The 11,210-nt window shown below is 38.1% G+C and overlaps 1 protein-coding gene across 4 annotated transcripts in view; it reads right to left on the bottom strand.

The window, feature by feature from the left end:
- Positions 1-467: 467 nt before the first annotated feature.
- The window catches only part of ASB3 (ankyrin repeat and SOCS box containing 3), a 115,405-nt gene continuing 104,662 nt past the window's right edge, over positions 468-11,210 (bottom strand). For all 4 annotated transcript variants that reach the window (XM_039249194.1, XM_039249191.1, XM_039249192.1 and 1 more), the window contains one exon: positions 468-941. In XM_039249194.1, the coding sequence (XP_039105125.1) occupies positions 736-941 (206 nt within the window). In that variant the 3' untranslated portion in view covers positions 468-735. The remainder of the gene's footprint in view (positions 942-11,210) is intronic.

Raw genomic sequence — 11,210 nt, 5'->3', positions numbered from 1 at the left:
CCTGAGTCGAAGTCGGACACCCAACCGAAAGAGCCACACAGGTGCCCTTGAGCCTATCTTTGAGTTTAGATCTGTTCTTGGCATTGCAGAAATGGGAGTTTCTTATAACCAAAGAGAGTATCAAGGAACTAGGGGGCAAAACTAACAGCACAACACAATTATTAATTTTCTATATTCTTTAAAAAAAAAAATTCTCCCCTGAGTTTATCAGTGAAAAGCCAATGAATAGCAATTCATCATAAAACTGACCGAACTGAGATGAGAATGGACTTATTTATAAACATAAGAGATGGTCAACATTAAATAAAATAATAATAATAATAATAGTTTCAACGTCATTATGTGTATACTTCCAGGCAAGTTTTATGCAAAACATTCTAAGTTCCTAGCCTGAGGTACACACAGAATCATAAGTAGAAATATGCCATGTTCAGCACTAGGAGCAGTATCATAGTTCATTAACAGAATAAAGTGGAAAATGCTTTATTACAGAATAAAGTGGAATTTACAATATAAAGTGTGCTGGTGAATCTGCAATAAAGTAACATAAGTGAGGTTTACAGTATTTTTTTACCAGAAAGCCCAGTTGTAAACATTTACATTAAACTACTGTCTTTCCAGAACCTAACCAACCACACAAACAAAAATCATCTTTTATGACTACAAAGTCATGAAGAATTTGTGTACTGCATGGCTCTTTGTTTTGGTAGTTTTCAGAGTAAGACAGGAGCTGCATTACGTAGCTTCGTTCATTTCCCAATCTTCAACAGATGTCAGTTCTGGAACTGCATTCATCCACAGAACATCTTCATAGAGCAAATAATTATGTAGACTTCTGGGAAGTGGCAACTGACAGATAAAACTGTCAGATCGTAGGTGTTCTGGTTTGAGACTGGACCGAATTTGCAAACGACAAAGGTGAGTGAGAGATGGAAGAGACGCTGGAGAAACAAAAAAAGATGAACATTTTCACTTTCTTTTTTAACATCTCCCAATCCCTTGTAGTAAAAGAGAAGGCATATGTTAGATTACTTTTGAAAGACTACTTGGGCTGGGATGACCACAACAAACTATTTATTCATGTTTCTTTTTACAGCCTTTACCTGGTTCATCTCTCTCCAGTTGCTGGCCACGCATGGAAGATTATAAAGATGTGGTAATACCAGTTGGTACTTATGAAATCAATTAAATAATTTTAGATATGATAGATGCTCACAGCAGCAAATACTATATCCCTCTTACTGTTTCATTGCAAATGGTCTCCAGACCTACCCCATCAATGAACAAATAAGTAATTTACAGAAGTTTTCCTCTTTTTATCCACAACATAGAAAGATATTTTATTTGTTTTATTTTATTTATTTCTGAGAGAGGGAGAGAGGCAGCGTGAGCAGGGGAGGATCAGAGAGAGGGAGGTACATAATCTGAAGCAGGCTCTAGGCTCTGAGCTAGCTGTCAGTACAGAGCCTGATGCAGGGCTTGAACCCACGAACCGTGAGATCATGACCTGAGCCGAAGTCGGACGCCTAACCGACAGAGCCAGCCAGGCACCCCGAAAGATATTTTTTAAATGACACAGAGAGAAAGGGAACATTTATTGAGTATCTATTAGGCCACATGCCTATACACTTGACTGACACATTATGTTTTTATTTTCATTAACCCTATGAGGTGTACATTATCATGCTTGTACAGAGATAAGAAAACAGAGGTTTAAAGAAGTTTAGGTCAATGAAATCTGGCCATGTGTAGCAACATGGATGGACCTTGAGGGTGTTATGCTGAGCGAAATAAGTCAGGCAGAGAAGGCCAAGTATCATGTTTGCACGTATAGGAGGATTAGGAGGAACTTAACTGAGGAACAAGGGGGAGAAGAAGGGGGAAAATGGTGGGGGAAAGGGAGAGAGGCAAACCATGAGAGACTCTTGAATGCTGACAAAAACTGAGGACTGATGGATGTGGGGGGGAGGGAGGGATGGGCATGGAGGAGGGCACTTGTGGGGATGAGCACTGGGTGTTATGTGGAAACTAATTTGACAAACTGTGAAAAAAAAAAAAAAAAGAAGTTTAGGTAACTTTCCAAAGGTTATACATCTAGTACATGGTAGAGCCAGGATTCAAATTCAAGTGCAGATGACCCCAAAGCATGCACACACACTTAACACTACTGCTGCCAAAAGCTAGTTACCAATTAAAAGATAATCCAGATGTACTTAACTAAGAACACTGAAGAATTCTATATGAGAATGAAATGTTCAAGGTGCTAATGGATCTATAGATAAAGTAGATTTAATATACTAAATTGAGTTTCATTTTCTAGGATGAAAAGTGTGAACTAAAGAAGCTAACGTCCATGGAAACTGAGAGCACTATAAACAGCTACTGGTTTTATGCAAATCAAATCTAACACCTTTTATTAGTCCAAGACATCTTCTATAAATCCTCATGAAATGTAACAATGGTTAACAGATGGTTATCAGAGCAGCAAAGGCAAGTACTATCAGGAACCCAGCTGGTCTGACTCTAAGCCTAGGGTTCTGTAAACTGTAAGACCCCGTAGGACCTGCTGTACTAATTCTCCAACACCTTCAACACCTTTCAAACCATCACCTAACTTTTTAGTTTATTTAAGCTTATTGGTTTAAGTTTACTTTTTTCAGAGAGTGGGACACTTCTGAAACCATAGTGTTTCAAAATGCCAAAGAAGTCATCTGACTTTGTACATAAAACTTGAATCTAAAAAAAGATGAGAATTTTGGTAAACCATTAACTCACAGACTCCCCATTATAAATAAGACTAAAGGATCAGCTGGTAGGGACACAAGCATGTTGGCATACTAGAGAGCCGGCTATGAGCTGCAGACACTGAGTAGACCATGGGTGCAGCAGGAGGGGACTGAAACCAGAAATGACAAGACTGGAGTGTGTGAGTTAAAGTGAGGTTGGTTAAGAGAACTTTACTTATATTCAGTCAGAATTTAATATGTATCTTGTTCATTCTGCACATTGTTGTTAACATAGATACTTATTACATACTTGGAAAGAAGATAAAGAATATGGCTGTACAATCTGGAGGAGAATTGGTCACTTGGAGCGAAGGGATTCCTGATGCCCCTCCAGCTTCTCTGACTTGACAGATGACACTGACTTACACACTCCTTGAGCTGGGGAGGGCTCCTCTGGATGCCCCACAGCCTCCTGCAGAGCCACAAGCCTTTCCAAGCCATCTGTCTACACCACTGTAGCACTATCATCAAAGCTAAATACACCACTTATTTGTTTACAAAATGACTATTATGTATGTGGAAACGTAATCATTTGTGAGCAAGCCCAACTGGACCAGAGCACATCTGCTATGAGAAGTTTAACCCACTTGCCCAGGTTGACACTGTATAACAAAATACCTGCTATCAGATCCACAAGTGATTTGACTCCACATCTAGGGTTTTTTAAAGTGTGACAAGCCAGGGTGCCTGGGTGGCTCAGTTGGTTAAGCCTCCAACTTCAGCTCAGGTCACGATCTCACTATCCATGCGTTTGAGCCCTGCATGGGGCTCTGTGCTGTCAGCTCAGAGCCTAGAGCCTGCTTCACATTCTGTGTTTCCCTCTCTCTCTCTGCCCCTCCCCTGCTCATGCTCTATCTCTCTGTCAAAAATTAATAAAGGTTTTAAAAAAATAAAGTGATAAGCCCCAAATATTCTCTAATATCTTCTAAGCCACTGAAAGTATCCTAAGTTTCAGAAGACCTTTCCATTTCTTAAAACAAAACAAAACAAAACAAAACAAAACAAAACAAAACAAAACAAAAGGTGAGGGGTATAGTTACTTCAGACATTGGTTACAATTTTAATTGTACCATTTTGGTTTTTCTACTGTGAGCACAATAGATCAATGGCATCGTGAACAGTTAGAGGGAAGAACGATATTCACTTGAACTGAAGGGAGTCTTTCATCTGCATATTATTAATACAGACAATAATATACCTCTCAGTGCCACCTTCGTTTAATGTGCCAATGAATACTAAGGAAACTTTATAATCATATATACAGTATTTCAAAGCACGCGAAGCATTCCTATGCAAGTTTTAGTGATGCATAGTATTTCCAGATGTGTTACCACTAGGCTGAGAGAAAATAAGCTATGCCTTGAATTTGTAATATCAAATAGTCCAGAAGCTGTATGTATATAAAAACACACTTTCATAGAAACCTGTTAAAGCCAGATTTTAACTTATTAAATACATCTCTGCCTTCTTAAATTATGGCACTGACTGCAGTCTGGAAAATGACATCTGAAACTGTGCTATACTTTTAAGTCACTTTTCTGACCCAATCAGTTATACTCAATTTAGCATGTTAAATCTACTTTATCTATATAGATCCATTAGCACCACACAACCTTTAACTTTTCTTTCCTGTATAGAATTCTTCAACTTTGTTATTTCTGTTTAATATGTACTGACATAACAACTGTAATAAAAGGCTACATGTAAAGTTATATTAAGGTGAAAATGACTAAAACTAAACATCACAGTTCTTACTTCATTATGCTTATCAATGCCAAGTTTACTATAGCACAGAACTGCCCTTACGTCAATATTCAAATGAGTTTTCTGCCTAAACTGTGTTTCTATGGTTCCTTTGCACTTCATGTGGTTCCTCCACAAGAGAACCGAATGCATTCATTCTACCTCTGGGCCATCAAGTACAATTTAGGTATCCATCATTAACACACTGTCTTTCTGGTTGGCTTCCATCTTTTGTTTCCAGTCTTTCTTAACTTACTAGTATATAGAATAGTTTCTCTTTCCCAATGATTACAACCAAAAACTCTAGACAACTTATAAAAGGTTTCGGAATAAATAACAGACAGCTCAGGGCAGGAAATCAAAACATGGAGAATGACCAGCAATGAACAGAGTGAATGGAAAGAGCACCACACATAAAAAAGATCTGCAGTTGAGAAGCCACTATTAACAAATTATATGACCTTGGGCAGGTCATTTATAGACTCTGACCTTGAGTTCTTCCTGTGTAACAAGGGCATACTGTCTTACTTATAAAACAGACAAGATGACACCTCTCTACATCAAAAGGTTGTTGATGAGGTTCAAGTTAGAACACATTTGCATTTTATAAACTGTAAAATAACATACAAATCCTAGACACGATGTAATCCAGTGATCTGCAAATGTTCTGAATTCATACTCAATTAGAGTCTTTAAATACATGTGTAGATATTTTTAAAATTTTATTAGAGGTATAAACCCTTTTTACTTCTGCTAAAAATATTAATATTTTAACAAGAACAAGGTGATTGACTAAGCTCTATAAATTCTTAGTGACTTGGCAATTCCAATATTTGGTTCTAGGTCCAGCTTATTTTGATATTTGCTTATAAGGGCAGATGTAGCTTAAAAAAATACCTTACAAAAGATGAGGTCCAAATGGGAAGGGTACATTGTAGCTTACATGAACTAATCGGGAAACTATCCCATCTACCAATTAGGCAAAAGTTTTTATCAAAACCCATCCAAGAGATTTGTTATTTTTCTTGATATCAGTTTATAAGCTAATTAGAAAGTTTTGCTTCTTTGCATCTTTATTAAATGCATTCAAAACCCAGGGCAACAGTTTCCAAGTATTTTAAAGGTGGCAATATAAGAATTTTTCCAGGTGACACATTGTTTTTGGCAAGAAAAGCACATACCAATAGAAGTACTTCCCAGCATGTTTGCAGAATCATCTCTACATAGCAGTTTATTTCAGAAAGTGGTTTCTTTCTCACTCATTTAAAATGTCACCTTTACCTTAAATCAACAGAATTTTTAAAAAACATGTACTAGATTTCATACTACTGATACCTATTATCACCAAAAAAAGAATTTGATTTAGGAGATTGGAACAGTGCTATTTTAGCTCCCCCCACCCCCCCAAAAAAAGAGTATATAATCTGTCTTTAAGTTTGACTCTTACACACTGTGTCCCAAGAGAATGAGCACACCTCTGTATGCATAAACAATAACTGTGATCACTCCCATCTCATTATAAAATACTACAAAGACTCTAATATATTTCAAAAGTCATGTTTTTATGAAGTTGACCACCACGGTATTACTTTGTGCTCTTCTGGTACAACTCCTTTCCTGTATTAGCCTATTAATGATGCAATAAACTCATTTCATGAATGATGTTATCTCCATTTCCTAACATCTACAGAAAAGTAAACCACTCCATCAGTAGTCATTCTTACACAGATTTTCCAAAAAAACATTTTTCTACTAAATAAGACATTACAGTTACAAACATATTCATTCTGGTACATGTTTCCTTTAGTGGCTCTCAGAAGAGTAATCAACTATTACTGAAACAATCTTCACAAATACCCTAAGCCAAGATCTATTGAAAATATATCTTTCTCCAACTTAGTATACCATCCTTCCTAACTGCAGAGTGATTTTTGACTCTTTAATTCTTTAGCAGTATTATCTATGCCCCTTTCAGCATTATTAGCTAACAAGGAATGGGTTTTATTCTGTCCCATAGTATTCTAGCCAGTTTTACTGTGGCAGCAAGAACATGTTTCCCCAATCGTATGTGACTTTTTGCCTTTTCGCTAATGATGAGAAAACTTCAAAAGAGTTCCAAGCATTTATTGTGTTTAGTAAAATTTGTAAAAATAATGGATTGAGCAACATGACTTAAAATGTGATTTAAAAAGTCACAGATTTATGGGCGCCTGGGTGGCTCAGTTGGGTAAGCCTCTGACTTCAGCTCAGGTCATGATCTCGCGGTTCGTGGGTTCGAGCCCCGCGTCGGGCTCTGTGCTGACTGCCAGCTCAGAGCCTGGAGCCTGTCAGATTCTGGGTCTCCCTCTCTCTCTGACCCTCCCCAGCTCACGCTCTCTCTCTCTCTCTCTCTCTCAGAAATAAACAAAACATTAAAAAAAAAAAGTCACAGATTTGTTTTCATGGCTTAGAGTGTCTTGCTGATAATTAGTTTTTACCTAGTATTTTAAGACACACTACATACTAAGGTTAGGGCTCACAGTTAACATTACTAAAGGTGAACCATATTTTTAATACTTCTCTTGATACTTCGAAAATTAATGTCAGCTCAGGTTAGATGGCGATCAGGGTTTTTTTTTTTTTTTTTATTATTTTTTTTTTTTTTAGAGAGCGTACAAGCGCGGGAGGGGCACAGAGAAGGTTGGGGAGAGACACAGAATCTGAAGCAGGCTCCAGGCTCTGAGCTGTTAGCACAGAGCCTGATGTGGGGCTCAAACACATAAACCGTGAGATCATGACCTGAGCCNCTAAAGGTGAACCATATTTTTAATACTTCTCTTGATACTTCGAAAATTAATGTCAGCTCAGGTTAGATGGCGATCAGGGTTTTTTTTTTTTTTTTTTTAATGTTTATTTATTTTCAAGAGAGCGTACAAGCGGGGGAGGGGCAGAGAAGGTTGGGGGGAGACACAGAATCTGACGCAGGTTCCAGGCTCCATCAGTCCAGAGCATGACGCAGGGCTCAAACACATAAACCGTGAGATCATGACCTGAGCCAAACTCAGACATTCAAATGACTGAGCCATCCAGGTGCCCGAGGTGCTCGTCATCTTTAATCACAGAACATGGCTATGTGATAAGGAGCAGGGGTGCAGCTCTATGATTATTTGTACCTTAAGTATTATCCACATAAAAACACTATTTCTTTAAAAGCAGCAATCTTGTTTTTTTCTTAATGTTTATGTATTTATTTTGAGAGAGATAGACAGAGAGTGTGCGCATGAGGGAGGGGTAGAAAGAGAGGGAAAGAGATTCCAAAGCAGGCTCCACACTGTCAGTGCAGAGCCATCACGGGGCTGGTACTCAAGAACCATGAGATCATGACCCGAGCCAAAATCAAGAGTCAGATGCTTAAACAAATGAGCCACCCAGGTAACCCAGGCAACAATCCTTTTAAGCCACTTGATCAATTTTTGAGAACTGGTTAATTTAAATCTGGTTAGTATAATCACAGATCCCCTGAATGCCCACACATTAACTGCAATTCACTAAAGCACTTGAATGTGGTTGCACATTCAGCCCCAGCACACACCTCACTTTGGGAAGTACTGACCTAACCCATACAGATATATAATACTGGGCCATGTGTGTTAAGAGGAAAAAAAAAGACAAAAAGACAAAAACTCAACTTACAACTACTTCACCACTAGAGAAAAGACAAAGTGGAAGGGAACTTAATCACTGATGAGCAATTTCATCTTTCTGTATCCCATCTTTAAGATGCCTCTAGAGCCTGGAATATTTGAAAATTAAGTAAAATCATCTAGCCTAATCAGTTTCCTGTGGTTATCAGATGAAAGAATGAATCATGGTCTCAGAATCTTAGAAAATAAAAATCCATTCTTTACTTCCCTATCCCATTTAGGGAATTATAACACAGTAATTGGAGATAATAGGAAAAAATTAAACTCAAAATTATAAAGCAAATTTTAACTGTCTCTAAAACTTTTCCATAAAGTCTTCAGCAAGTCCCATTCTACCACAAACATTCCTACATCTAGAACACTGTAGAAAAAACTCTCTCCACTTCTTGTCCTCACGAGGAAATTATTTCTTTGACCAATTTCTCAAATAGAATTTTCTCTTTCTTTCACCCCCATCACATCACCCCCTCCTTTCTTGTTTCCTTTCCTGACCAGACCGGATTCCATGAGCCCACTGCTTATGTTATTTTATCATCCTCAATTCTTCTGTCTCTGCTCTGACAATCCCTGGGACCAATCTAACCATTCTCCTTCTGCACCTAAACACAGAGAAAGGGAAGCAATGCTGGGAGAAAGGATCACATAACCATATGACTAGTACCACTTGCAACCTCTACCAGGTCTGTAGGGTTGTATGTATCTCTTCCCCCGGCCCTTCATTCATTTCCCACAACCACCATTTCAACGATCAGGTCCCCACCGAACTGTCACTTCAGTCTCCTCAGCAAGATTTCCCTCCTACTTTGAATTAAAACAGGGAAACGCGGCACCTGGGTGTCTCAGTTGGTTAAACATCTGACTTCGGCTCAGGTCATGATCTTGCAGTTTGTGAGTTCGAGTCCCGTGTCAGATTCTGTGCTCACGGCTCAGAGCCTGGAGCCTGCTTCAGATTCTGTGTCTCCCCCTCTTTCTGTCCCTCCCCAGCTCATGCTCTCTCAATAATAAATAAATGTTAAAAAAAATCTTTTTTTAAAAAGAATTAAAACAGGAGGTCATCGAGACCCTCTCTCCCCAAGGGCTTAGTTCTTCAACTATAACCTTATCTAGAACCACTCCATCTTTATTCTTCTTTGCAAAGAAATGGGCTTCTTTGAGGAGAATCTCATCTCCCTCTGGCTTATCTGAAACCTTATTACATAAACACTGCTTTTATCTCCAAATATTTAATCTAATGCTATTGTTGTGTTTTTATAAACTGAGACCTTTCAATCTATAAAGGTGTTCAAAGCCTCTCTCATCTTAAAAAGAAAAATTCTGCTATGGCCCTGTATCATTCCACCCATTTAGACATTCCACTAAAGAACTATGCTCACTTTATTTTTTCATTCGTAAATGCTGTCAGTGTCTAATACACACTTGACATGTAATTAAAGAATCTACTCACTAAGGAATTAAGGGATATAAACAGCTAGACTTATAAATGTCCACCTAAAGAAATACTTACGTGATAGCTTCTCTTCTCTGAAGACTTCTGCCTGCGGTCCATACTTGGAACTAACTAATATTACAGACTGAGTGATTAAAAGTTCTCAAATGAACAAGCTATCAGGAGCTTAAAGCTAGTATTCTAATTACCTTTCCACCTTGATATAGATATTTTGGGTCTAGGAAATAATTTTTTGTTTCATTTGACTTATGGCTGTCCCTCCCTAGTGTCTGCCAACCCACATATTCAATGCAGTATGCATCTAGGGGAGTAAGATAGTCTTTCAAATAATATTGGTGACCTGATACTTAGAATACTTTTTAAATTCTTTTTTAATTGCTCTAAGGCAATTCCCTCCTCTCTTACTTTACCAAGGGATTACTGACAACAGCAGAACAGTTTTAATAGCAAAACATCCCAGCAACTATGGATACAATCCATTAGTACCTAGTTTAAGTAAGAATTTCCCCACCACTCAAACACACACACACACACACACACACACACACACACACACACACACAGCCATGCAGATTAGTAAGAAGCTATATGAAGCCATACTTGGATTAGTTAGAGGCTGTGAAGCTAAAATTATAAATGGGCAGATGGAATCTTGTTAAAATTTTAAGTAAACTATAAATTTCTCATAAAAAAAAACCTAAAACAACAACAACAACAAAAAACTAAGTCTGGCCCTAACAATAAGGGCAGTCTGCATGATATTATTAATTAAGGCATGATTCCACTGAAGTATGAAAGCCAACAATATGACTGGGAGGTCAAATTTCCTACTTTATAAATAGAAGATTACATGTTTAATTTTTTGAGATGAATGGCAATTACTGTTGGGGTTCTTAGGGATAATGTCTCAACCAGAGGAAATGCCTCCAGAGTTAAAAACCACTGTGAATAGTGGCTTCTGAGTCTCACCAAATACTGAGCTTTATTAATTCTATGGGCACAGCCCCTGTGACCATTTTTCCTGTAGTTTTAAAAGGAAAAGGACAACTCTCTACTCCACATATTTTTTCTGATCCCTACCAAATTTAGAGATCCATCAATTTATTGAATTTTATCTAAAAACTGCAAGTTGGGGTTTTGCACATCGATATTTAAAACAAGTAACAGGAGCATTCCACCACAGAGCATTTGTGGTTTTTTTTGTGTTTTTTTTTTTTACAAATAGTTTATTGTCAAACTAGTTTCCACATAACACTCAGTGCTCATCCCCACAAGTGTCCTCCCCCATGCCCATCCCCCTCTCCCCCCCACATCCATCAGTCCTCAGTTTTTGTCAGCATTCAAGAGCCTCTCATGGTTTGCCTCTCTCCCTTTCCCCCACCATTTCCCCCCTTCTTCTCCCCCTTGGTCCTCCGTCAAGTTCCTCCTAATCCTCCTATACGTGCAAACATATGATATTTGTCCTTCTCTGCCTGACTTATTTCACTCAGCATAACACCCTCAAGGTCCATCCACGTTGCTACACATGGCCAGATTTCATTGTTTCTCATT

The sequence above is a fragment of the Hyaena hyaena genome, unplaced genomic scaffold (assembly GCF_003009895.1).
Source record: "Hyaena hyaena isolate Hyena2069 unplaced genomic scaffold, ASM300989v1 scaffold_332, whole genome shotgun sequence".
In the NCBI taxonomy this organism is placed as follows: Eukaryota; Metazoa; Chordata; class Mammalia; order Carnivora; family Hyaenidae; genus Hyaena; species Hyaena hyaena.
The sequence above is the reverse complement of the archived record's forward strand: the minus strand, read 5'-3'. Positions and strand labels throughout refer to the sequence as shown.